Genomic DNA, 27,529 nt, shown 5'->3' with positions numbered 1-27,529 from the left:
GTGCTGGCCGGGGCAAAGCTTGGCTGCAGGATGGAGAGGGGGATGAATTCAAATCATGAATAGTTCCCCTGTGCCACTGGTGAGCACAGGGAAATCTCCAGAGCTCACTGGGAGTGCAGGAATCCTTAGGAGGATGCTGTGGAGGCTGGGCTGCCTCATCCACAGCACAGGAGCCAGAGGAACCTGGCAATTTGTTGTCAAATTTTTCCTGCCAGCCTTTCATGTTTGTTTTCTTGAGGAGCTTTTGTTCCCTGGGGAAGAGCGACAGGAATTCCTGCTGAATGTCTGCCTTTCATGAGGAGCAGCAGGGTGAGCTGGGGTGAAGCTCCTGAGCCAGGGATGTGCTGCTTCCCAAGGGCCACCTGCACCCCAGCATGGCACTGGGAGCCCCCTGCCACCCCTGAGGGTTTGGGGCTCCAGGCAGGAGCTTGGTTCCATGGAGAGCAGGTGAGGGTGGGTGGGAGCACCTGTGTGGAAAGAGGGGATCCATCCCTGAGCCCTTCCCTGTGCAGGGACAGGGTGTGCTGGGGGCTGGAAGCCAGGGATGGCAGCACTCTGTGTGTGCTGCCTGTGGGGAGGAGCAGGGAGCCCTCCCTGGCTCCTGCAGGGCCTCCAGGCTTTGTGCTGCTCCTGGACACGCTCCTGATCCACTCTGGCCCTGCCCAGCTGGGGATGTTGGTTTGGAGATTAATGGGATTTAGGAGCTGCTGGGAGCTGAGGATCCAAAAGGACCAAACTGAGGGAAAGGAGTGGGGGCAGCATCCAGAGACAGAGCATTGGAATAGAACACCAGAATCATTGAGGTTGGAAAAGTTCTCTGAGATCGTCGAGTCCAACCATTCCCCAGCACTGCCAAGGCCACCACTGATCCCTGTCCCCAGGTGCCACATCCCCACAGCTGTTAAATCCCTCCAGGAAGGGGATCCAGCACTGCCCTGGGCAGCTGTGCCCCCCTGACCACCCTTTCAGTAAATAAATGTTCCCAAACTCCCCCCTGCCCCTGCCCTGGCCCAGCTGAGGCCGTTCCCTCTGCTCCTGTCCCTGTTCCCTGGAGCACAGCCCGACCCCCCCGGCTGTCCCCTCCTGTCAGGAGCTGTGCAGAGCCACAAGGGCCCCCTGAGCCTCCTTTGCTCCAGGCTGAGCCCCTGCCCAGCTCCCTCAGCCTCTCCTGGGGCTCCAGCCCCTTCCCAGCTCCGTTCCCTGCCCTGCACACGCTCCAGCCCCTGAGCTTCCTCCACCTCAGCCAGTCCTCACTTCCTCTGTTTGGTTCCTCCTCATTCCCTGCATGTTTGGAATCTCTTCAAAGCCATCACTAAAACTCCTCCTGGGCTGTGCTGGAAAATGTTTCAGTTGGATTCTGCTGGGTGTCCCTCACCATCACCCCGTGCGAGTTGTGTTTCCCTTCTCCCCCTCTTCCCTCTCCTAAATCCTCCCAGCTATTGAGGAATCTGTGTTTTTGCAGCCTCCAGGAGGTTCTGTGACCCTCAGTGGGTGCTGTTAGGGTCCCCCCATTCAGGTTGAATTCCCAGTGCTCTGATCTTGCTGGGCCCACTGCACTTTGGTTTCTGCAAATCCCCTGTGCTCCATCCTGGCATGAGGAGCCCTGGATTGACTCTCTCTGTGGGTCTTTCCTGACCTTCAGGGTGTTTTCCAGGCCTTAGCAAAGCCAAATCATTTTTTCCCTGTCTGAGCTGATCCAAAAGCTGCAATAAGGGCAGGATCCCCAAAGCTGTGGTGTTTGGCTGGGCTCCAGGCAGAGACCTCCAGGCAGAGGCTCCCTGCTCTTCCACCTTTCTGCCTGACTGAATCCTTCTTCGTCAGCAACAGGAGAAATACTGAAATCTTTCTGCAGCTCTCTCCTCTCGCCCTTGGTGATAAGATAATCTCCAGCTGTAACTACAGGATTTGGTGTGTCATGGGCAAAGGCTGGTCACAGGTTGGACATGATGGTCTTGGAGGTCTTTTCCTAAATGATCCTTGATTCAAAGCAGCTTCCCTGAGAGCAGCCTTGAGGGGGGAATGAGGGGATGCCAGAGCCCTGTCCTGTGTCACAGCATTCCCGTGGCAGTTTGTCCTGCTGTACAGCTGGGGGGATGCTGGGGATGGCCTGGTGGGAGCAGAGCTCCTCCACTGGGATCTGGGGCTGCAGCTCCAAAGCTGGTGCAGATCTGAGTGGCTGCTGCTTGCTGCAGGAGACAGAAGGATTCATGTTTCTGTGGGTTTGGGGTTTGGTCAGCTTTGCTGGGAGCTCCCAGGAGAAAGATGGAAGCACCTTCAGAGCCAGAGCTCCACCTTGGGAATGGCAGTGAGGAGGTTTGGGTGCTCTGTGTGATCATTCCTGCTTTCAGCTGCTCTGATTTATTTGACTGGAGCTGTGACATCATTGGGTTTCCCTCTTCCCATGCTTTGATTTGAGATAATTGCAACACATTATGTCACTTGATATATATATATATATATATATATATATATATATATATATATATATATATATATATATATATATATAATTCTTTATTATATATATATATATATAATTCTTTATTTTATATATATATATATATATATATATATATATATATATATATAATTATTTATATATATTATTAATTGGTTCCTGCTCCAGTGGAAGGTGTCCCTGACCATATCAAGAAGATGGAATGAGGTGAGCTTCAGGGTCCCAGCCCAAACCATTCCATGGTTCTATGGTTGCAGTTGCCCAGGCAGGAGGAGGAAGGAGGTGTCCTGCTGCATTCCAGCATTCCAGCCTCCCACAGCAGCAGCTCTGGGACAGCAGGAGCTGGGGAGGGATGTTCAGCTCAGCTGGAATGAACAGCAATCACTGGGCTGACCCAGGTTCCTTCCCTCTTTTCCTGGGCTTTGAGGCATTTATATAATTCTGCACAGCGCTGAGAAATTGGGCCACGCTGTGTTCCTGCCTCAAGCTGAGCACTCGGGCAGGGACTGTTCCCACAGCCTCGGTCAATGGGCAGGAAATAATGTCCTGGCAGAGTGCAGAGCCCACCCCTGTCCCTGCTCTGCCATCCCCGTGCTGGCACTGCCCAGGGAATGGGCACGGCCCCGAGGCTGCCAGAGCTCCAGGAGCCTTTGGGCAGCACTGCCAGGGATGGACAGGGTGGGGTTGTTGGGGGTCTGGGTGATCCCTGTGGGTCCTTCCCAGCTCAGGGCATTCTGTGATTCTGTGGAAAATCCCAGGCTGTGATCTGGGATTGCACCCAGGCACTGACAGCCCACGAGGCCAGGGCTTTGGGGCAGCATTTTGTGAAAGGCAGGATGGGGGAAAACTAAAGGGACAGGAGATAGGCAGAGAGGAACTTTCTCTTGCTTGGCACAGGTTTTGCAGGACTTGTAAGCAGATAAAATTGTCTTTGTGATTTATTTTTTGGTATTTTTCCTAAAAAGAAAATTGGGAAATTCGGATTGTCCCCTGGAGTCCCTCACAGGTGGGTTTTGCCATGTTCAGCCTCCTCTTGGCAGTGACAGCTGAGCCAAGGGGTTGGGTTGGCTTCTGCTCCTGGGAGCTTTATAAAATATGGGACTTTCTGATAAATTGGCTGTTAAAGTGCAGCCTGGTTAGTGATCAGATCGCAGAGCTGTGGAGAAGAGGTTCTGCCTTCAGGAGGGCAGGCAGCTGGCACAGCCTGCACAGGGTGCTGTGGGAAGAGCAGAGTTTCTCACCTGCACGGAGAGGTGTGCAGGAGGCCAGAGAGTGCCCTGGGAAGCCCCAGGAAGAGCTCAGAGCAGCAGGGGCAGCCTGGTGTCCCCCTCCCAGTGGGTGTCTGGGGTTAGGAATGCTCTGGCCTTGGTAAGACAGAGCATTCCAAATGGTCAGGACAGGTGCAGTGGCAATATCCAATATCCAATATCCAAGGGAATGTGCCCACCCTGCTGGAGACCCATTGTGTGCCACAGTGTGGAAGGCACCATAGGAATGCTTGAAACTTTTGTGTCAGAAGATGGACTTGGAGGAGGTTTTGGTTATTTTCTCTACTGGTAGAAAAGTGGCTTTGGTTTTCTTGCCAGACCTTTTGGAGTTGGCCTGTGGTGTGAGCCTGTGCCATTGCTGTGGTGCCTCTGTGTTCCTTGCTGGGTGCAAGAGCCATAGTGAGGGATGCAGGGCTCCAGGGGCTCTCCAAAATGCAGTTTATTGTATCCAAAATGCAGTTTATTGTATCCAAAATGCAGTTTATTCCATTCAAGATATCACAGCAGCCCAGGGTGGTGGGTGACAGAGCTGTGCCTACAGCTGTCAGCTCCAGCTGTAGGCAGGCCTGGAGACCCTTAGTTTAGGTTATATTGCATTATTTACTTTTCTTTGCTCTATTTACTTTTCTTTGCTGAGCATCTTAATACAGCAGAACCAATCTATACCTTAACTTTTACCTATAGCCTATCATAACTACTGTAAGTACCATATTCATGGTACTGTTCTCCAGTCACTAAAAGTACATTGCAGTTTAAGCTAGAAGTTGTTTTTCAGTTTTCTTGCAGTGGAAAATCCTGAGACCTTTTTTCTACTTGCCACATTTGCTGACTTGTTTGCCTGTGCTATCTTTCTGCTTGGTAAAAACATCTTCTTGTTTGGGGTGGGTTTATCCTTTGCTCTAAGTCATAAAAACCCCTTCTAACCAACACATCCTTTGCCTCCTTGGTTAGCCAGTGAGACTGGCTCAGCAATTCTTTTCTTCTATATCAAAACTTGCTTCCATCTCTATTCCTTCATCAGACTCTACATTTACAAATTTTTCTGCTGAGCATAGATATCTGTGAGACTTTCTTGTCAAACTTTCATCCTTCCCAGCACCAGTCCTTGGAATCCTGTCTGTTCCTGTTCCTGTTTCCCTGCCAGCTGTTCTGGAGACTTCCCTGGTTCTGGGGGTGTTTTCAAACCTCTGCTGCTGTCCCTGCCCAGCTCCCGGCCCCTCAGCTGGCACTCACCTCCCTTGGGGAGCTCTCAGCTGCTTTCCCCTGCGTGTCTGATTCTCCTTGCTGGCTGCTTCCTCTCTGGCTCCAGCAGCTCTGCTCCTGTTTGTCAGCTGGGCTGCAGAGGGACCAGGTGGTGACACTGGGAGGTGCTGTCCCGGTGCTTCATAGGGCCACCTGGGGTTTGCTCCATGCCCCGTTTCCCTTGGATTTCTCCCTTTGTCCTCGGGCAGTGAGGTTGGTCCTGCTGTGAGGATCAGTGCTGTCCCTGAGCTGTGCCTCCTGTCCCATCACATCCACTCTGGGGAGGTTCACCACGAGCCTGCTGTGACCCTGTGCTGTGCTCTGCTCCTGCTGCCACTCCAGGCTGATGTTCCTGTCACTTTTATCCAGATCCTTGCTATCAAAGGGTGCTCATCCTCTGCTTTCCTTACTGTGCATTCAGTGCCTGAGCACCTCTCCCTGTCGCCACAGCATTTGCAGAGCTCCCATCAATGAGCCAGGAATAGCAGCCAAACACCCACCTGCCAGGGAATCACGGGTTTCCTTCTTCCCTCACAGCCTGAGAGGGAACGTGCTGCTCCCTGCTACACCAGAGCCTTCCCTGAGCTCTGTGCCTGGATTGTTTGGGGAATGTTCTCACTCCTCAGATCCCCTGGATTGTTTGGGGAGTGTTCTCACTCCTCAGATCCCCTGGATTGTTTGGGGAATGTTCTCACTCCTCAGATCCCCTGGATTAGTTAGAGAATGTTCTCACTCCTGAAATCCCTTGAATTGTTTGGAGAATGTTCTCACTCCTCAGATCCCCTGGATTGGTTGGAGAATGTTCTCACTCCTCAGATCCCCTGGATTGTTTGGAGAATGTTCTCACTCCTGAAATCCCTTGAATTGGTTGGAGAATGTTCTCACTCCTCAGATCCCCTGGGTTGGTTGGAGAATGTTCTCACTCCTCAGATCCCCTTGAATTGTTTGGAGAATGTTCTCACTCCTCAGATCCCCTGGGTTGGTTGGAGAATGTTCTCACTCCCCCAACACCCCCAGACCTGGCAGAGCAGCTCTAGCTGGGTTTTGCTGGTGCCCATCTGTCTGAAATCCAGAAACAGAAGATTGAGGGAGGGGAGATAGAGGAGCAGCTCTCTGCTCTGCTGCCTCGGTGGGTTTTGGGAGCACCTGGAAAACCCTCAGTTGAATTTCAGAGCATAAGGATGGGGCACAGCCCCTGCCCAGGACCTGCTTCTCTCTCTTCGTGTTTGCTTTGGGTGCTGCTGCCTCTTGGGGCCGATCACGGCTCCTGAGGGAGCTGTGGGGTGATCAGAAATGCTGTGTTACCCCCACTGAGTGGATTTGGGTTAGTTTCCTGCTTTTGAGTGTTCTGGAGTTACAGGAATGTTTTGCTGTAGCTGAGGCGCTGATCGTGAAGTTTTCTGCCCTCTGAAGACATGGTGGTAGTTTTGGGTAAAGTGTCACTTCCCTTGGTGTCTCTGTGACCTTCCCTCGGGTGGCCCTGTTCACTCTGCCCTGAGTGGGGCTGGCAGAGCTGCCAGTGCAGGGTGGATCGACCCCAGCGAGCCTGGGAAGGGCAGGTTTGGTGTGTGGCGCCTCCTGTGCCACCCCAGAATCAAAACTCCACAAGTTTTGTGAAAGTTGTAAAGCTGGTGTGTTTATTGTATGTATGTTTATTACAGTGCTGGACACATGTGGGAATCGTTCTCCTAAAATGACATGTGTGCTTCTGGGAACTTCAGGTCCCTTTTTATCCCCTTCTCAGATACATATGCATACAATTTCACAATAGGTTCATACATAATCATTTTTATGAATTTCGCGTGACATTTGCTGCTAGTTCTTCTTTATCAGAAAGAATTCCTAGGTCAGGAATTCTGACTGCTCTCACGGCAGCCTCTGTGTCTCTCTCTATCACCCTCTGTCTCCCCCCTTATCTCTGTCCTTCACTGAAGCAGTTTCTCCGAGCCTAGGCTTTGCAGTCAGGCTAAATAGCTATGTTTTCCAACCACAGACTCAACTCAAAAATGTGGATTTCACCTAAATCAAAATAGATTTCTACCCTGGAGAATTTCTGCTCTGCCTCACCAGCACCCATCCCTGAACCAGGTCTGGGTGACAGCGTCTGCTCAGGCTCTGGGTGCCACTCCCGCCACACTGTGCTCTGGGGGATGTGGTGGCCACGACCCCCAGCCTGGCGCTGGCAGGAGGTCCCGGGTCCCTGTCCCTGCTCCCTGTCCCTTGTCCCTGCTCCCTGTCCCTGCTCCTTGTCCCTGCTCACTGTCCCTGCTCCCTGTCCCTGCTCCCTGTCCCTGCTCCCTGTCCCTTGTCCCTGCTCCCTGTCCCTTGTCCCTGCTCCCTGTCCCTGCTCCCTGTCCCCGCTCCCTGCTCCCTGTCCCCGCTCCCTGTCCCTGCTCCCTTGTCCCTGCTCCCTGTCCCTGCTCCCTGTCCCTGCTCCCTGTCCCTGCTCCCTGTCCCTTATCCCTGCTCCTTGTCCCTGCTCCCTGCTCCCTTGTCCCCGCTCCCTGTCCCTGCTCCCTTGTCCCCGCTCCCTGTCCCCTGTCCCCGCTCCCTGTCCCCGCTCCCTGTCCCCGCTCCCTGTCCCCGCTCCCTGTCCCCGCTCCCTGTCCCTGCTCCCTGTCCCTTGTCCCTGCTCCCTGTCCCTGTCCCTTGTCCCTGCTCCCTGTCCCTGCTCCCTTGTCCCCGCTCCCTGTCCCCGCTCCCTGTCCCTGTCCCTGCTCCCTGTCCCTGTCCCTGCTCCTTGTCCCCGCTCCCTGTCCCCGCTCCCTGTCCCTTGTCCCCGCTCCCTGTCCCTGTCCCTGCTCCCTGTCCCCGCTCCCTGTCCCCGCTCCCTGCTCCCTTGTCCCCGCTCCCTGTCCCCGCTCCCTGCTCCCTTGTCCCCGCTCCCTGTCCCTGCTCCCCGTCCCCGCTCCCTGTCCCCTGTCCCCGCTCCCTGTCCCCGCTCCCTGTCCCGGTCGTGCCCGCGGCGCTGCGGGGCTCAGCGGCCGGGGGTAGCCATGGGAACGCTGTTCTTTCTCCCCGTCCCTCCCCGTGCAGATGACTCGGGTGACGAGGAGCCCGCCTCGCAGTCAGACAAGAGCGAGCTGCACGGCCCCCTGAAGACGCTGTCGAGTAAGCTGGAGGACCTGAGCACCTGCAACGAGCTGATCGCCAAGCACGGCGCGGCCCTGCAGCGCTCGCTCAGCGAGCTGGAGAACCTGCGCCTGCCGGCCGACAGCGGCGAGAAGATCAAGGCGGTGAACGAGCGCGCCACGCTCTTCCGCATCACCTCCAATGCTATGATCAACGTGAGTGCTGCTGCTCTGCCCCTCCTCCTCCTCCTCCTCCTCCTCCATCCTCCCTCCCTCCCTGTTTGCTCCCCGTGCTTTGGCTCGTGTTACCGCGCTGAGGGCATGGGAAGTTGGGAAGATGCAGCTGGGAAGAGGGCACGGGTGTGGACCCCGCTGAGACACAGGTATGCTGCATCCTTCCAGCCTGCCTCATGGAACATTGCTGGAAAGCTGGGACATGGGGGTGTTGGCAATGCTGAGGGGCTTTCTCCTGCTCCCTGGGTGGAAATCCTGCCTGGCACAGCACTCCAGAGCCCACCGCCCACTGCAGCTTGAGACCCACATCCCACATCCCTCACATCCTCTTTGCTTCCATGAAGCTGCTGGAGTCCCACATGGCTGTGGGATTTGACCCTCTTGGGGTCTCTGTGGGATTTGACCCCTCGGGGTCTCTATGGGATTTAACCCCTCAGTGTCCCAGTGGGATTAACCCCTCGGGGTCTCTATGGGATTTAACCCCTCAGTGTCTCAGTGGGATTTAACCCCTCGGGGTCTCATGCTGGGCTCTGCTCTCCCAGCTGGGTTTCAGAGGTCAGGATGTGCTGGCACCTCCCCTGCTCCTGCCTTGTGCAGCCTCACGGTGCTTTCGGTGCTTTTTGGAGACAGCTCGTGTTTGGAGTGTGGCTCTGCCTCCATGGCAGTGAGACAGCCCTTCCTGGGGAGCCTGGTTTACCCCAGGGAGCTGTGAGAGAGAGCAAAACTGAATAAAATATTTAAAGAAAATTAAAATAAAGCAGTCCCAAAGCTTCACCGGGCTGGAATAATGGATGAAGGCAGAGCTCAGGGGATTGTGAATGGAGCAGTGCTGTCGCTGTGCTGTCCCAGCCCTGAGCAGAAAGAGGTTGGGTGTTGTTTGATGTGGGCTTTAAAGAATAACAGTAATTCCCAGCAGGAGCTGGAGGGTACTTGGATCCCCATGGTCTCAGCATCCTCCCCATTCCCACTGCTAGGATTCTGTAGCCACAGGGGGAAAGGGCTTCCTGAGTTCCCTTTTGTGTTTCTGAGCAGTTTGGGGAGGCTTGTGCAGCACTTTCCCCACGGAGAGTTTGTCCAAGTTTTGGGAATGGGGCTGGCAGCGTGGTGGGAGGTGCCAGCAGCCCCTTGGTGCTGCCCAGCTTTGCTGTCAGGAGGCAGAGCAGCAATGGGAGGTAGAGAGAGGGAGTTGCCAGAGAGAGGATTCTCAGGCAGCCTTTGGGAAGGGATGAGCAGAGCAGTATTTGCTGTGTCCAGCCCAGAGAGGAGGAGGAGGAAGAGGAGGAGGAGGAGGAGGTTGTGGTGTTTGCAATGTGATAAAAGCTTGAGCAAGGCTGTCTGGAGGGTGGGAAATTCCACACAAACCATTGTGCTGAGATAAAACAGCAGGAGTAGGGCTCATCCAAAATCCCAAGCAGGTAAGAGGGGCTTGGGGGTGGCAGGGCACATTCTCACAGCATCCTGTGGTGCTTCAGCTCTGGATGGGCATCCTGGGGGGATGCCCTGGGAGGGACAGGGCTGGAGGGAGCAGGGTGGCTGTGACAGTGGTCACAGGGGTTTTCAGGATGAGGGAAGAGATGAGGATGTGACTCCATATTTCAGAAGGCTGATTTATTATTTTATGATATATATATTAACTATACTAATAGAATAAAAAGAAAAGCCTTTATCTCAGAAGGCTAGCTCAGCTAAGAATAGAAAAAAAAAAGGAAAAGAATGAAAACAAAGGTCTGTAGCTCAGACAGAGAGAGAGAGCCAGCTCTGCCGTGAGTGGTCACTAATTTCAAACATCCACATGAGACCAATCACAGATCTATCTGTTGCATTCCACAGCAGCAGATAACCATTGTTTACGTTTTGTTTCTGAAGCCTCAGCTTCTTAGAAGAGAAAAAATCCTAAGAAAGGATTTTCACAAAAAGATGTCTGTGACAGATGGGAGCAGGGGCAGCTCCAGGAGGAGGTTGTGGCTCTCCCAGAGCCCTGCTGATATGAGTGTTTTGGGAGGGGGTGACAGAGCTGTGGCCAGGGGGACACTTTGAGGGGCTGGCTTGGAAAGGCAGGAGAGGGACAGGCAGTGAAAGGGGGACCAGCCTGACCCCATCACAGGGACTGGTGGCTCCTAGACAGTGTCACCTTTCCCAGCATGGATCCCTTTCTGTGCCTTGATTTCTCCTTTTGGATGGGCTGATGCCTTCTGGAGCTGCCAGGAGCCTCTCATGGTGGGGTGGGGGAACTCTGTGCAGTGCAAAGATCCCAAAATCTTCTGTGTAGAACATGAAACATCACTCTGGGGAAGCATGGGGAGCTTCCTGGTAAAACTACACCGTGCTCATCCCACCTCCATCCCCGAGCACATCTCCCATGGCAGCCCAAGGTGCTTTTGCCAGGCCAGGAGCTCCCTGCAGGAGAAATGAAAGTGTCCTTGCCTGCCCCAGGCTTTTCCTGGAGAGATCCCAGCCTCAGCACTGGGCTGGTGCTGGCACGTGGATGCTCTGTGTCCAGAGCAGCAGCACCAAACCCCGTGGATCTGCTCTGGATCTGTGAGCTTTGGTGCTGTGGCTGTCAGCAGAAGGGGTGGGAGCTCCTGGGGAGAAGGGATGGGTGCTCTGGGGAGGGCTGGGTGCTCCAGGGGGAGATTGAGTGTTCCAGGGAAGGAGGGATGAGTGCTAGGGGAAGGGAGGAGTGCTAGGGGAAGAAAGGATGGGTGCTCCAGGGAAGGAATGGGTGCTGTAGGGAAGGGATTGGTTCTCCTGGGAAGAAGGGATGGGTGCTCTGGGGAGGGGTGGGTGCTCCAGGGAAGGAATGGATGCTTCTGGGAAGGAAGGGGTGCTCCAGGAAAAAGAAGAGTGCTCCAGGGAAGAAGGGCTGGGCAATCTGAGGAAGGGCTGGATGCTTCTATGAAGGGATGGGTGCTCCAGGGAAGGGAAAGGTGCTCCTGGGAAGAAGGAATGGGTGCTCCAATGAAAGAATGGGTGCTCCAGTGAAGGAATGGGCGCTCCAGTGAAGGAATGGGCGCTCCAGTGAAGGAATGGGTGCTCCTGGGAAGAAGGGTTGGGAGCTCTAGGGAAGGGATGGGTGCTCCAAGGAGGGGAAAGATGCTCCTGGGAAGAAGGGATAGATGCTCCAGGGAAGGAATGGGTGCTGCAGGGCAGGAATGGGTGCTGCAGGGAGGGAATGGGTGCTGCAGGGAAGGAATGGATGCTGCAGGGAGGGATTGGGTGCTCCAGTGAAGGAATGGGTGCTGCAGGGCAGGAATGGGTGCTCCAGGGCAGGAATGGGTGCTGCAGGGAGGGAATGGGTGCTCCATGGCAGGAATGGGTGCTGCAGGGCAGGAATGGGTGCTGCAGGGCAGGAATGGGTGCTCCAGGGAGGGAATGGGTGCTGCAGGGCGGGAATGGGTGCTGCAGGGCAGGAATGGGTGCTGCAGGGAGGGGCAGGTGCTCCTGGGAGGAAGGGCTGGCAGCTCTGGGGAAGGGATAGATGCTCCAGGGCAGGAATGGGTGCTGCAGGGCAGGAATGGGTGCTCCAGGGAGGGAATGGGTGCTGCAGGGCGGGAATGGGTGCTGCAGGGCAGGAATGGGTGCTGCAGGGAGGGGCAGGTGCTCCTGGGAGGAAGGGCTGGCAGCTCTGGGGAAGGGATAGATGCTCCAGGGCAGGAATGGGTGCTGCAGGGCAGGAATGGGTGCTCCATTGAAGGAATGGGTGCTGCAGGGCAGGAATGGGTGCTCCTGGGAAGGAATGGGTGCTGCAGGGAAGGAATGGGTGCTGCAGGGCAGCAATGGGTGCTGCAGGGCAGCAATGGGTGCTGCAGGGAGGGAATGGGTGCTCCATGGCAGCAATGGGTGCTCCTGGGAAGGAATGGGTGCTCCATTGAAGGAATGGGTGCTGCAGGGAGGGAATGGGTGCTCCAGGGCAGCAATGGGTGCTCCTGGGAAGGAATGGGTGCTCCATTGAAGGAATGGGTGCTGCAGGGAGGGAATGGGTGCTCCAGGGCAGGAATGGGTGCTCCATTGAAGGAATGGGTGCTCCATGGCAGCAATGGGTGCTGCAGGGCGGGAATGGGTGCTCCTGGGAAGGAATGGGTGCTCCATTGAAGGAATGGGTGCTGCAGGGCAGGAATGGGTGCTGCAGGGAAGGAATGGGTGCTCCAGGGAAGGAATGGGTGCTCCAGGGAAGGAATGGGTGCTGCAGGGCAGGAATGGGTGCTGCAGGGCAGGAATGGGTGCTGCAGGGCAGCAATGGGTGCTGCAGGGAGGGAATGGATGCTCCATGGCAGCAATGGGTGCTGCAGGGAGGGAATGGGTGCTCCTGGAGGAAGGCCCTGCAGCTCGGCCGGCGCGGCTCGTGCGGTTCCTGTGCAGCTGCCTCTGATCCGATTATGTAAATGGCCCCGGAGCCGCAGGGAGCGCAGCGAGCACAGGAAATAAATAAACAGAGATGGAAATGCAAGAGCTTTGCTGGGAAGGTGACCTTCCCTCTGTGCTCTGGGTGCTGCCACAGCCAGCACCGGGTGCTCCTCCCCAGAGGCTGGGAGCATCACCTGGCCAGGTGGTGCTGGCAGTGATGGGGCAGGCTTTGGGCACAGTGGGATGTGCTGGGCTGCTGTGGCACAGGTGAGGATTTCAGACGTGCTGGGTTTCAGTCTGGCTGTTGCAGTGCCTAAACTGAAGCCCAGAGCTCTGTGAGGCTCCTGTTGGCTCTGCTCCCTGCTGGAATCCCAGCAGGCAGAGTCCAGGCATGCAGGAGCCCAGTGTCAGCAGGGCTGGGCAGCAGGCACAGAGAGCCAGAGCACAACCTGCACAATCTGCCACGGGGGAGGAGTGGGAGGTGTGTGAAAATAAGGAGCAACAATCACCGGAATGAGAGGCCCAGAGGATCCGGAGAGTGAGCTGAGTTGTGTGGACTCATCCAGGAGTGGGGAAAGCTCTGTCTCATCACTCAGCAGGAGACAGGCAGGAGGGATGTGTGGATGCACTGAGGAAGCCAGTTGGGGCGTCAGGAAGAGCTCACAGGGCTGTGGGTGGTGATGGAAATAGGTTTTTAATGGGAACGGGGATGCTACGGCGGAGCTTTGTGCTTCCTCAAGGAGCAGAGTGTGGGGAGCAGCAGGGCAGGAGGGATGCCTGTGTCATTCCTGGGTTAGTTTGTGTTTTCCCTGGAGGTTTTGGAGGAGCAGGGGTGCAGGAAGGCTCTGCCAGGCCAGTGCAGCCCAGACAAGGAAGGGTCAGAGGAGCAGGGGTGCAGTGCTGGGTGGGAGATGCTGCTCCAGCAGGGTTTGATGCTGGATGGGAGATGCTGCTCCATTAGGATTTGGTGCTGGGTGGGAGATGCTGCTCCAGCAGGGTTTGGTGCTGGGTGGGAGATGCTGCTCCACGAGGATTTGGTGCTGGGTGGGAGATGCTGCTCCAGCAGGGTTTGGTGCTGGGTGGGAGATGCTGCTCCAGCAGGGTTTGGTGCTGGGTGGGAGATGCTGCTCCAGCAGGGTTTGGTGCTGGGTGGCAGATGCTGCTCCAGCAGGGTTTGGTGCTGGGTGGGAGATGCTGCTCCAGCAGGGTTTGGTGCTGGGTGGCAGATGCTGCTCCAGCAGGGTTGCAGTGCTGGGTGGGAGATGCTGCTCCAGCAGGGTTGCAGTGCTGGGTGGGAGATGCTGCTCCAGCAGGGTTTGGTGCTGGGTGGGAGATGCTGCTCCAGCAGGATTTGGTGCTGGGTGGGAGATGCTGCTCCAGCAGGATTTGGTGCTGGGTGGGAGATGCTGCTCCAGCAGGGTTTGGTGCTGGGTGGGAGATGCTGCTCCATTAGGATTTGGTGCTGGGTGGGAGATGCTGCTCCAGCAGGGTTTGGTGCTGGGTGGGAGATGCTGCTCCAGCAGGGTTGCAGTGCTGGGTGGGAGATGCTGCTCCAGCAGGATTTGGAGAGAATGGACCCCCTGGAGCAGGCAGTCCCAGGAACAAAGGACTCACCTGCCCTCAAGAGGCGCTGCTGGCCACCACAGCCTGTCCTGCAGGGGTGCCAGCCCCCTCTTTGAGGCAGGCTCATTTCCCACCCAGCTTTTCCTTTCTCATGGGAACGAACCTGCCTGGAGCAGCAGCACCTGAGGCATCAGCACAGAGCATCCTCCATCCTTGAGGCCTCCATCCAGGAGGGCTTCCAGGAGTGTCAAACACGGAGCTGGAGCCCGAGTGAGGTGAACAACAGCATGTGCTGCCTCTCCTCCAGGAAAGGGCCCCCAGGCTGTCAGTTTAAGTCCCTCCAGGACAGCCAGCAGCGTCCCAGAGGCTGCACCCTGCAGTCCCAGCAGGATTTCTCCCTGTGGATCCCTCCAGGGCTGTGCTTTGCCTCAGCAGCACTTTTGGGGTGGCCCTGGTCGTGTGCCAGTAGCTCAAGGAGCCTCTGGCCTCTCCCTGCAGCCCCACTGGGCTCCTGGAGACTCTGAGGGGCATCTGCCAGGTGGGGTTGGTTTGTTTGGAGCCCTTTGGGTGCCTGTGATGGAATGAGCTGCCTGGGCACAAGATGTGCTTCCCCAGAGTTCCTCCTCTGCCTCCAGCTTGGAGCACTGAGCCCCCTCTGCCCCGTGGAACGCTGCTGTCCCTGATCCATACTCCCCACACTGTTTCCATTTTAACTCAGATGGTGCTGAGCCCCTGCTCTGAGCAGCTCAGGCTGCCCAGCACAGCCCAGTGTGTGGCTCCTGGCTTTGTGCAGTGGCAGGTGATGGGTACACCCTGTGAGTGTGTCTGTGCCTGCCTGGAGAGCTGCTCAGAGCTGGGAGGCAGCAGAGTGACCTGGGATCACCTCCTTGGAGTGCCCCTGGGGCCGGGCTGATGCTGTTGGTCCCTACCTTGGGCACGTCCCTGTGCTGGAGCTGCTTCCTGCTGTGCGTGGACATTTGGTCTGTCCCTTGGGGTCCCCAAGCCCATCGTGGCACAGGCAGGATGATGGACCTGACATCCTCCATCTGGGCAGCAGGGAGGCACCAGCAGGCTCCTGTGGATGAATGGATGTTTATCCCAGTTCATCCCAGTGCAGCCAGTGGGCTGGACCTGTGCATTCAGGGGTTAATTCCAGCGCTGCAGCGAGAAAACTCCATCAGATTTGCTTCTTCAGGGCAGGGATTCCCTCCGTGACCCCAGGCAGCTGCTCTGGTGCCCACAGGGGGTTTGTGTGTGCCCCTGGCAGGGCGATGGCGCAGGAGCTGTGCTGGCATGTGGCACCGGCTGTGTTAATTATCCGCGCTGCGCTAACGACGCGCACTAATCAGCGCCTCGCAAACCATGTCACCGACCCAGAAAAGCCCCGGCAGGGGGATTAAATCCCTAACCCAGCCCTAATCCCCCTCGGAGGAGAGGGCAGCAGCCAGGGCTCCGGGTGCCCTGCGTGCTCCTGCTGTGGAGGCGCTGGCAGGAAACAACTGGTGGGTGCTTTGCTCTTACTGGGGGAGGCTGGAAGGGGACAGTGGCACCCGGGGGTCTGCACTGCCTCCGGGGGGCTGGGGGAGGGGAAATGGGGAGATGGCAAGAGAGGAAGATGGGGAGATGTGAAAATGGGAGGATGTGGAGGTGTGGAAATGGGGAGATGTGAGATGTGGAAATGTGAAATGTGGAAATGGGGAGATGTGGAGATGGGGAAATGTGGAAATGTGGAGATGGGGAGATGTGAAATGTGGAAATGGGGAGATGTGAAATGTGGAAATGGGGAGATGTGAGATGTGGAGATGTGAAATGTGGAAATGGGGAGATGTGGAGATGGGGAAATGTGGAAATGTGGAGATGGGGAGATGTGCAAAAGGGAAGATGGGGAGATGTGGAAATGGTGAGATGTGGAGCCTGGCCCCTGCTCTTGGAGCTGCTGTGCCTTTCCCGGAGCATCCTGTGGTGCTTTTGAATGTAGAGGCGTGAGGGTTTCTCTGATCAGATCTGTTCAGACAGGCAGTGCCTTCCTCCCACTCCCTCCTCATCATCATTCCCTGAGTGCTTCCAACTGGATTTTATCAGGCTGGGTATCAGTACTGAGGGGTACTCAGCCCTCGTGTGGGGCCTCCGTGCTGCCCAGAGCTTTCAGTGGGTGCTCCTGCTCACCCTGCTGTGGAGGTTTTCACCTTTGTTCCCCCTCTTCTCTCTCTTCCTCCTCATTCTGTCCATCTGAGAGGTTTCAGTCTGTCCTGGGGCTCCCCTCAGAACCTCGTGCGACAAGAGGGAGGATGAATCTGTCCCCACACCTGAGGGTACCTCTTGCAGCTCCTCCCCCCTGGATGTTTTTGGCCGAGGGATGCCTTTTGCACCGAGGAGAGCTGGGGGTGTTTGTGCTGTGCTGGGTCAGCAGGGCTGTGTCGGTGGGCCCAGCTCGGCCCTGCTCTGTCAGCAGTGCCTGGGTTTGAGCAGCAGCTCTGCTGAGCCAGGAGCCAGCCCAGCCAGGCTCACCTCTGCATTTACTGTGCCCAGGGATCCTCCTGGGACCCCCATCCCTGCTGGAGGCTGGGGCAGGATGGGGCCCTGGGGAGGGCAAATATCAGAGCGTTGCTGGGTGAATCCCACAGGGGTTGTGTTTGCCTCTTCCCTGGGCTGCTGCCCCGAGATGCTTCACTCCAGCTCCTTCCTCCAGCGCGTGTGGAAGGAAAAGGCTCTGGAATGGCCCCTCTGCTCTGCTGTGGATTTACCCAGGAGATGAGGGGGCTGTGGGGGGCTGCTGCTGCTGCTGTAGCCCCTCTCACACCGCGGGGGGGTTTGCACGAGGCTGAGTGTGAGGGACAATCCGAGGCAGATCCTGCGGATGGCGGGGTCGGAGCTGCCCGCGGGCAGTGCCAGCTGCTCCTGCTGCCAGCGCTTGGACAGCTGCTCCTCCAGCCTGGGATCTGCTCCATCAGGGACGGGCAGAGCAGCCAGCCAGAGCCTCAGGAAATCTGCCATCCTGGGAGCCGTGGGCAGGACAGAGCTCTCTGGGCACACCAGCACCGGGGCCTGGAATGGGGGTGCAGACCCTGGGAGGGTCCCCCACTGCTGGGGGGGTCTGGGGGCTTGGGCAGGGCAAGGAGAACGAGGAATGTGCAGCAGCCACCTGGAGGTACCTCCCTGCAGGGACAGAGCCAGAGCTGGGAGCTTCCCAGACGGGATTTTTGGGACAAGTGAGAGCACCAGGACAAGCCTGGGGCTTTTCATGGCTGGAGGAGAGCAGGGAAGCCCTGCAGAGATACAGTTCTGGGATGGCCACTCTGAAGCAGGGGGTCCCAGCTCAATCTCTGCTCCCAGAATATTTTCTGCACTGGTCCCAGCATGCCCTTGGCACCCTCTGGCATTGCCAGAGGTGCTGCTCAGTGAGCTTTGGGGTTCAAGGGTCGGCACCCCGGTGTATCCAGCAATTCCCTTAGCTGTTTTCCCACCAGAAAGCAGACTCAGATCCTTCCTGTGGCACAGCTCCAGGCTGTAACCCCTGGGCAGCATTGACTGTTCCCTTTCCCAGAGCCACCCTGACCATGCCCTCCTCTCCTGCCGGGTGCCGCTGGCTCGGGATCGGTCCCTGATTCCTCCTCCACGGAGCTCCGTGGGGTTGGGATTAGAGGCTCTTAGCACAGCCAGCCCGTGGATTTGCCACTGTTTCCCACTAATCCTCTCTTTATTGCATGGGGTGGATTCCACAGCGCTCGCAGCGGTGCTGCAGGCGGGGTCTGGGTGCTGGGCCAGGCCTGGTGCTTTGGGATGGGCTGTGGGATGGGCTGTGGGATGGGCTGTGGGATGAGCTTGGCTCTGGGGAACCCCTGGGCAGGGTGCATCTGATTGGAACACTGGTGTGTCCTTGGCCTTTAAGCAGGTGGCCCAAAATAACATGGTAAGGTGGGAAAATTCCCAGATTCACAACCAGGAGGCAAGATCTGATCCCATCACAGTGGGGATGTCTCCATCTTGGACATACGTGTCTCAGTTTTCTCTGTCTTGGACATCTCCACCATGGACATTTCTGGCTCCCAGGGAACCATGAATCCCAGAGAGAAGCAGGCACATGGAATGGGGACCATTGGGGATTTTGGGAGCACCCTGTTCGAGCACTGGGGGTCTGGCTGAGCTGCTGACAGTGGCATCAAGGGGTGGGCTGGAGCCTGCTCCAGTGTCTTCCCATTTCCTGTTGGGTCACTGAGGATCCTTCCCAGGCCTGTGCCTTTTGTTGCACCAATTTCCCCTGGATGCAGAAGGATAATTTTCCATGTTGAACTCACATTTTATGCAATGTCACCTTGGTTTGTCAGGGTGTCACAGCGTGCTGAGGCTCAGCCCAGCTCTCCCCACCAGCCCTGCCCCAGGCAGGAGCAGTTCCTGGTGTTTCCACATCGTGCTTCAGACAGCTGGACAGTGGCTGAGGGTCACGGCAAGGATTGGGGAGGATTTGCTGTTGTTTCAGCAGGCTGGGTTGCTGTGGTGCTGAGCAGCACCTGAGCAGGGCTGTGGGTGCCATGGCTGCCATGGAGCAGATGCCCACACTCCATGCCATGTGTGATGATTTGGGATTCAGGTTGGCTCTGTCCTTTTATTTCCCCTTTGCTTGCTGCTCAGAGTGTTTTTGGAGGAAGGAAGGACAAATTAACCCTCTGTGGGTGCAGTGGCAGATTGTGGCTCTGTATCTCACCCCTCTGAACCCCGATGGCTTCAGCCCCATCCCTGGAAGTGTTCAAGGTTGGACAGTGTCACTGTTTACAGTGGTCTGAGGGTGAGGGAAGAGATGAGGATCTGACTCCATGTTTCAGAAGGCTTGATTTATTATTTTATGATATATATTATATCAAAACTATACTAAAGGAATAGAAGAAAGGGTTTTATCAGAAGGCTGGCTAAGAATAGAAAAAGAAAAAAATTATAACAAAGGCTTGTGGCTCGGACTCTGTCTGAGCCAGCTGACTGTGATTGGCCATTAATTAGAAACAACTAACATGGGTTAATCAAAGATCTGCTTGTTGCATTCCACAGCAGCAGATAACCATTGTTTACATTTTGTTCTGAGGCCTTTCAGCTTCTCAGCAGGAAAAATCCTAAGGAAAGGATTTTCATAAAAGATGTCTGTGACAGGACAGGGCTCGGAGCAGGGTATGGGAGGTGTCCCTGCCCACGGAGGGGGTGGAAGGAGATGAGCTCCAAGGTCCCTTCCCAGCCACCCCGTGATGCTGATATTCTCTGCTCTGTGCTGAGTGCAGAGCCAAACAAAAGCCCTTCCCTGGGGGCTGTTGTGCAGCAGCAGCAGCAGCAGCAGCTGTGTCCCAGGGTTTTGATGACTCCAGGAAGGAAGGGAGCACTTATCTGCCAGGCACTCGAACAGAGCTGTGTCCCTGCTGAGTGCAGTGACGGCTCCTGCTCTGTGATTCACCCAACAACAGGAGATGATTGAACCCATCTGGCACTTGCCTCCTCTCCTGTCACTCCTGGGCCATGAAGTGCTCCTTGTCCCATGCTTGAGGAGCAGGAGGTGTTGGTCCCACAACAGCAGGCACTTCCCTGCTGGATTTTTCCTGCCCAAAGGTTGGATTTGTGTGGGATGCTGGGGCAGGTGGGATTGCAGGTGTGAGCCCATTCCCTCACCATCCAGCAGCGTTGTGCTGGAAACTGGGAATGCTCTGCTGTGCTGGGGCTGCCCCAGAGGCTGTCACCATTTGGTGACCCCAGAAATTGTTCCCTGGCAGGGCGGGCAGGCCCTGGCACAGGGTGCCCAGAGCAGCTGTGACTGCCCTGGATCCCTGGCAGTGCCCAAGGCCAGGCTGGATGCGGTTTGGAGCATCCTGGGGCAATGGAAGGTGTCCCTGCCATGGCAGGGGGATGAGACAAAATGAGCTTTAAGGTCACTTCCAGCCAAGCTATTCCATGATTGTATGAAGTCTGGCAGGCCTTGCTGTGATCATTTACCCTTTCAAGCTAATTAACCTCATCTCTTTGTTCCTTCCCTCCGATTTTGACTGTTTGCTCCACTGAGGAAGCCGAGATCCCCGAGGGTGTGTGACACCAGCACCTTGGCAGGACACGGGTGACCTCGGGTGATTGCTTTCCACTGCATGAATAATCCCGGGGCTGTTAACGACGTTCCCATTAGCCAGCAACAAGCTGTGAAATCGGGATATTTGCCGTGACAAATGTGTGAAAGGTGCTAAATGTGCCCTTGGCAGCTGCTGGGCACAGGGAGGGACCGCAGAGCTGATGGCACCAAGCGTTGCCTCCTGCTCCCGGCAGCATCTCCATGGCACTTTGCCTCTTCCTCCAGGAATTTGCAGGAGCCTCGATGGTATTTTTCCATTTCTTTTGGCTGTGCCTCCCTGTCTTTACAGTTCCATTGGCCAGCGCTGGATTGGGACCTGCCACAACTTTGTCCGGCCATGGAGAGGAGGAGAAACCACCCCTGTCCCTCCTGCCCCGTGGTTGCAGGGAACGCGGGGGTTCCCCGAGATCAGGGACTGCACAGGGATGGAGCTTGCTTTTCTCTCTGGTCACTGGTGACCTGTCAGCCTGGCTGCCCCATCTGTGCTGTGATGATGCTGAGGCAGAACAGCCTTTGGAACTTTAGGGTTTGAAATCCAGATCGTGTTCTGTCACCTCCTGTCCCTGCTGCCCCTCTGCGAGTGGGAGGCGGCAGTTTGGATGCTGTGGAGGATTAACCCGGTCTCCTGATGGGGTGAGAAGATGTGGGGATGAGCACAGCATCCTGTGGCCTTTCCTCTTCTCTGCTCTTACAGAGGACTCTGAGGACAAGGAGTGTGTCACAGACATCTTTTGTGGAAAATCCTTTCTTTAAGATTTTCCCTCTTCTGGGAAGCTGAAGCCCCAGAAAGAGAATGTAAACAAAAGATATCTGTTGCTGTGGAATGCAACAGGTGCACCTGTGATTGGTCTTCTGTGGGTGTTTAGATTTACTGACCACTCACAGAAGAGTTGTTCTTGCTTTCTGCCTAGACACAGAACTTTGTTGATTCATTCCTATTCTATTCTTAGCTTAGCAGCTTTGAAACTTTGCTCTCTATTCCTTTTAGTATAGTCATAATGTATTATATATCATAAATTAATAAATCCAGCCTTCTGATCACGAGATCAAGATTCTTGTTTATCTCTCTCACCCTGAAAAACCCTTGCAAAGCCTTGCAACAGGAGTGCCTCTGTCAGAGAGATCAGCTCTCCCCATGTGCAGCAAGGAAATTCACTGGGGAGAGAGGGCATTCCTACCTGGAACAACAGCTCAACGCTCCTCAGTCTGGACTCCAAGCCTGACATCTTTATTTAGATATAATGAGAGTTGAGTTGCTTAAAAAGAGAGCGTGGATCCTGGGAGAGCTTTGAGAATGGTTGTACCTTCGTGGCCTCGACTCCTCAGCCCCACAGCTCTCTGGGGAATCACTTTTCCTGCACTTCCATCCCTCAGCCTGGGCTCTGTGCCCTCCTTTGGGTGCATTCCTCAAGGAGCCCTTGCTGCTGTCCTGTGTCCCTGTGCAGCCTCTGTGGGTTTGTGGCTGAGTCTTGTGGCTTCCAGCCCCGAGCAAGTTCAGCTGCAACTGAATTTAGCCAGCTCTCCATGAGAATTTCCTAAGCTGGATTGTGAGGTGTTGCTCCTGCTCAGTGGCTGGGATTGTCTGTACCTTGGGAACACCAAGGCAGGGGATTAATGCTGGCAGTGAGTGATGAGCTGGGATATTCGTGTCTGAGCTCCTCATCCCAGTGCCCTGCAGCCCTTGTTCCGTACAGGGATGAGTTTTGGCTCTGGACTGAGCTCAGTTGACAGAGACTGAGAAGAGATCCCCTGATCCCTGTTTGGTGGTGCTCCCGCCTTCAGTGGGCATCCCTGTGGAACTTGGCACTGTCTGGCTCTAGGGGGTGTAAACCCAAATTAATCACTGTCATTTGCTTGGCTGCTGGTGGCAGCAGTAGGGGCTGAGTTTGGCAGATCCCTCTTGCAGGATATTCTCCCCTCTCCACCCCTGGCATCACTTCTCTCCCATGGAGCAAACATGATCCTTGTTTGGTTATCCAGATCCTTTCATCCGGGTTTGGATCAAGCCATTGTCTGAGTTACAGAGGAGGAGGCTGCAGAGGGGGCCCCTAGAGCCTTTCAAAACCAGGGAATAACCCCTGTGTGTATCCCAGCTCCTGAATCCACATGGACACCGTTGTGGGATGCAGCATGGACTGTGCATTGTCCTGACCTGCTCCATGGAAGCTCCACAGCCCGTGGTGGGATCTGTGGCCTCGTGAGGACCATCCTGCTCCTTCCCAAACCTCCCCATGCTCTGCACTGCTGGCAGCCATTCTCCATCGCTTGGATTTTATGTATGGCTGTACATGAAGCCCAGTGGTGCAGGTTTCCCTTTGGGATACAGCATGGACTCCTCCTTGAAGCTTTGGGATGGGAGATTCCGAGGTGTTTCCTGCTGTTTTTCACTAGGATGTTGATTCCCATCAGCTACTGGAGCAAGTTCTCCTCCCAGCTCCCAGCCCTGCCTCGCTGTGGCTCCTCCATAATTACCTCCTTCCCCCTAATTCCCTGTTCCAGCCCGTGGTTAATTGCACTAGGATAATTACAGGTGATCTCGTTTTAAAGTGCTCAGCGCTGAGCCTGGAGCAGGCGGCACTTGCCACCCTCGGTGCCAAACTGGGCATTTTGTGCCTGCTGCCTGTGGAGCTGGACCTTTGGAGCAGATAATGAGCTTTGCTGGGGTGGGAAGGTCATGGCCGTATCCCATTATTTGCCCTGGTTTCATCCTCTTAGCCCAGTGCATCGGTGGGACACACACAGCCAGCCTGGGATGGTGTCACTGGGAAGGGCCAGGGCAGGGTCCCCCTGGGCTTTGGGCCATGGGCGGCTCCCAGAAGGATTTTGGGGTGGGGAGGAACTGAGTTGTTTGCAGAGGAGGAGGTGAAAACATCACCCAGACAATGTGGGGTCTGCTGTGGCTTCTGAGAGCATCAACCATTCCCCAGCACTGTCAAGGCCACCACTGCCCCTGTCCCCAAGTGCCACATCCACACAGTTGTTAAATCCCTGCAGGGATGGGGATCCAGCCCTGCTCTGGGCAGCTGTGCCAGGGCCTGACATCCCTTTCCAGGAAGAAATTTCCCCAAAATCCCCCCTGGGCCTGCCCTGGCCCAGCCTGAGGCCGTTCCCTCTGCTCCTGTCCCTGTTCCCTGGAGCACAGCCCGACCCCCCCGGCTGTCCCCTCCTGTCAGGAGCTGTGCAGAGCCACAAGGGCCCCCTGAGCCTCCTTTGCTCCAGGCTGAGCCCCTGCCCAGCCCCCTCAGCCTCTCCTGGGGCTCCAGCCCCTTCCCAGCTCCGTTCCCTGCCCTGCACACGCTCCAGCCCCTCCAGGGCTCTCCTGTCAGGAGGGTCCCAGAGCTGATCCCAGTTTTGAACACATGTGAGATGGAAGCACAGCCAGGAATTTGGGGGGACAGGACCCTGAGCCCTCCCTGCCTTCAGTGGGAAAAGCATCAAAAGGGTGGAGAGGGGACACATGGAGGGTCTGATCCCTCCATGTTCCAGGTGTATGTCAAGCAAAACCTTAAAGGAAAAACTTCTTTCCCTGGATAAGTCTCAAATCCTGCTCCTATCCAATGGAAAGGTTTGGTGAAGAACTGATGAGCTGGAGCTTTTCTTGGACAAATCCTGGTAAAATCAGAGCACGTCATGGAAACTGAAGCCCTGAATCTTCTGCTTGACCAGGAGTTACCTCAATCCTCAGGTGCCACCTGCAGCCCAAATGCTGAGTAACCAAGCCAAGAGCTGGATGAATCATCTGTGGAATCCAAATAGCTGGAAACAGAAAATAAGCAAGTCCTGGGAATGTTGTAGTCTGTCAGACATCCAAAACTCTCTGGATGTCTGTGAATAGGTTTGAGTTTTTCAGCTAGCATTTATCCATTGGACTCCCTTGGTATGACAGGGAGTTGCACAAGCACAGTTAATTTCCCTTCTCGCTGCCAGCTCCTGGAGAATTTCCATAAAAATCCTGTTTCCCTACTTTGAAACACAAGAAGAAGTTGAGTGTGTTGCATCTGGTAGGGATTGGGGCGGGAGGAGCAGCCCTGCCTGCGTGCTCAGCTGCACGTGGCGCTGATGGCAGAGGAAACAGCGAGGCCACGAGAACTCAGGGTTTCATCCAAAATAGAAAATAACCTAAAAATAGAGCTGTGAGGGCCTGGCTGTGCTGTGAGGCCATTGTGTGGGATGTGGCAGTGTCCCCGTGTCCCAGCCCTGCTCCCGGACAGCTCCTGCTGGCAGTGCAGCACAGCTGGGCTGGTGGTGCCAGTCCTGGGGGGCTCTGGGGAGGGGGGTGGTGCCAAGGGGTTCTGCCAGCCTGGGTTGTGGTGTCCCAGCTGTCCCCTGCCTGGTGGCACAGGATGGATGCTGTGTGTACTGCAAGGCTTGGAGCACTCCCTGAGCCCTCCTGCCCTGCACCCAGCACATCTGTCGGCTCCTCATGGCTGGGGGGGTGCCCAGGCTTGCTGGGGAGGGAATGGGGGTTCTGGCCATGGTGGATGTGCTGCAGGGGCCAGGCCCTGTGCTGTGTCCTGGGCTGTGCAGCTAGGTGTCCTTGCTCTCTGCCTCCCTGGAGCACAGGGATGGCTGACTCCTGCAGCTGTGGCTGCCCCTGGAGCCCTGGATGTGTCCAAGGGCAGGTTGGACAGGGCTTGGAGCAGCCTGGGCTAGTGGAAGGTGTCCCTCTCTGTGGAACTGGATGATCTTTAGGTCCTTTCCAGCCCAAACTGTTCCATGATTCTGTGATCCTCTCCTGTCTATGGCTGTTACCCCAGGGACCACTGTCCCATCCATCTTCTCCACATTTGCTGAATTTGGTCATGAAGGTGCCACTCAAGACCTCTGGGCTTGGCTGAGGGCTGTGAGAGCTTCTGAGGAGCACAGCAGGCTCAGGGCTGGGGACAGGGACAGGGACAGGGACAGGGACAGGGACAGGGACAGGCTGTGGGCAGGCTCTGGCAGGCCAGGCTGCCTTGGCCAGCTGTCCCTGTTGCAGCCGCCTCCTTGGTGGTGGCTCAGCTCTGGATGGCCGGAGTTGAGCTGTGGATAAGGGGATTGAGCACAGCTCTGGAAGTTGGTAAAAGCCCCCTCCTGGGAGAGGAGCAGGAGGGGATGTTGGGGTCCCTGTGTGCTGGGACACCCCTGGCTGAGCTGTCCCCTGTCACAGACATCTTTTATGGAAAATCCTTTTCTTAGGATTTTTCCTCCTGAGAAGCTGAGAGGCCTCAGGAAAAAAATGTAAACATTGATTATCTGCTGCTGTGGAATGCAACAAGTAGATCTTTGATTGGCCCATGTTGGTTGTTTCTAATTAATAACCAATTACAGCCCAGCTGGCTCAGACAGAGAGTCTGAGCCACAAGCCTTTGTTATTCATCCCTTCCTATTCTATTCTTAGCTAGCCTTCTGATGAAATCCTTTCTTCTATTCTTTTAGTATAATTTTAATATAATATATATCATAAAATAATAAATCAAGCCTTCTGAAACATGGAGTCAGATCCTCATCTCTTCCATCATCCTAAGACCCCTGTGAACACCATCACAGTCCCTGTGTGCTGTGACACCCCTGGCTGAGCTGTCCCTGTCTTGGTTTGGAAAGACAGGAGTCTGCTAAGGAAGGCAGGAGCCTCCCCTGAAATAGAGAATGTAAACCCTCCCCACCCCTCTGAATTGCTATAAATTTTAAATTAAGGAGCTCTCAGGCAAAAATATGGGAGCAGAAAATAATAGTTCTTTAATAGGGAAGGGAAAAAAAATAAAGGATAAAATAAACAATGCAGTACACCAGAACAACACTGGCAGAGTCAGAACCCAACCTGGCACCCTGTGGGTCAGGGTGTTGGTGGCAGTGCCATTGGAATTGTGGCTCAGCCCTCCTGCAGTGTCAGGGGTGGTTCTGCTGGAGCAGGGATCCTGTAGAGAAGGATGGATTCTTCCTCTGAAGATCCAGTGGAAGGAGAGGCAGCTGCTGTTCCTCTGGGGAATCCAGTGGAGAAGCCGTGCTGGTGTCTCAAAACCTCTGGATTATATCTGGGTAGGAATGCTTGGCTCCTCCCCCTGGGCTCACATCTCCCAATGGGATGCTGTAGTTCTTATCAGCCATGCAGGGACATTCAATAGCTGTTATCAGCAATGTCCCCTCCCAGGGAAGTGTGAATGTGGTCACTCAGAGAGAGAGATAAGGCAAACTGCCCACTTGACAAAGGTAATCTGCCATAGAGATGGGAATGGAAAACATCTTGCATTGCAATCTTCAACAGCCCCGTGTGCTGGGACACTCCTGGCTGTGCTGGGACACTCCTGGCTGAGCTGTCCCCGTGTGCTGTGACACTCCTGGCTCAGCTGTCCCCGTGTGCTGTGGCACTCCTGGCTGAGCTGTCCCCGTGTGCTGTGACACTCCTGGCTCAGCTGTCCCTTCCCTGCAGGCCTGCCGTGATTTCCTGGACCTCGCCGAGAGCCACAGCCGGAAATGGCAGCGGCTGCTGCAGCATGAGCGGGAGCAGCGGATCCGCCTGGAGGAGACCATCGAGCAGCTAGCCAAGCAGCACAACAGCCTGGAGAGAGCCTGCCGGGGGGCACCCGGGCTGGCCACGGGCACTGCCAGCAGCGCCAGCGCCGCCAAGGGTGAGCCACAGCCCGGCCTGGGAGGGACAGGGATGTTGGGGGATCCTGGGAGGGGACAGGGATGTTGGGGGATCCTGGGAGGGGACAGGGATATTAGTGATCACTGGGATGGGACAGGGATGTTAGGGGATCCTGGGATGGGACAGGGATGTTAGTGATCACTGGGATGGGACAGGCGTGTTAGGGGATCCTGGGATGGGACAGGGATGTTAGTGATCACTGGGATGGGACAGGGATGTTAGTGATCACTGAGATGGGACAGGGATGTTAGGGGATCCTGGGATGGGACAGGGATATTAGTGATCACTGGGATGGGACAGGGATGTTAGGGGATCCTGGGAGGGGACAGGGCTGTTAGGGGACCAGGATGGGACAGGGCCGTTAGGGGATCCCTGGGATGGGACAGGGTTGCTCTGGGATCCTGGGATGGGGCAGGGTTGTTAGGGATCCCCAGGATGGGGCAGGGCTGTTCAGGGACCCTGTCCCATGCCAGGGATCCCCAGGATGGGGCAGGGCTGTTAGGGGATCCCTGGGATGGGACAGGGATGTTAGGGGATCCTGGGATGGGACAGAGCTGTAAGGGGATCCTGGGATGGGACAGGGATGTTAGGGGATCCTGGGATGGGACAGAGCTGTAAGGGGATCCT

The 27,529-nt window shown here is 55.9% G+C and overlaps 1 protein-coding gene across 5 annotated transcripts in view; it reads left to right on the top strand.

The window, feature by feature from the left end:
• Nucleotides 1–27,529, top strand: part of OSBP2 (oxysterol binding protein 2) — a 111,392-nt gene that overhangs the window by 66,722 nt on the left and 17,141 nt on the right. For all 5 annotated transcript variants that reach the window (XM_063173515.1, XM_063173514.1, XM_063173519.1 and 2 more), the window contains 2 exons: nucleotides 8,005–8,255; nucleotides 26,684–26,882. In XM_063173515.1, coding sequence (XP_063029585.1) covers nucleotides 8,005–8,255; nucleotides 26,684–26,882 — 450 coding nt within the window. The remainder of the gene's footprint in view (nucleotides 1–8,004; nucleotides 8,256–26,683; nucleotides 26,883–27,529) is intronic.

This window comes from Melospiza melodia, chromosome 20 (genome assembly GCF_035770615.1).
Source record: "Melospiza melodia melodia isolate bMelMel2 chromosome 20, bMelMel2.pri, whole genome shotgun sequence".
In the NCBI taxonomy this organism is placed as follows: Eukaryota; Metazoa; Chordata; class Aves; order Passeriformes; family Passerellidae; genus Melospiza; species Melospiza melodia.
Note: the sequence above shows the minus strand (reverse complement) of the source record. Positions and strands in the feature narration are given on the sequence as shown.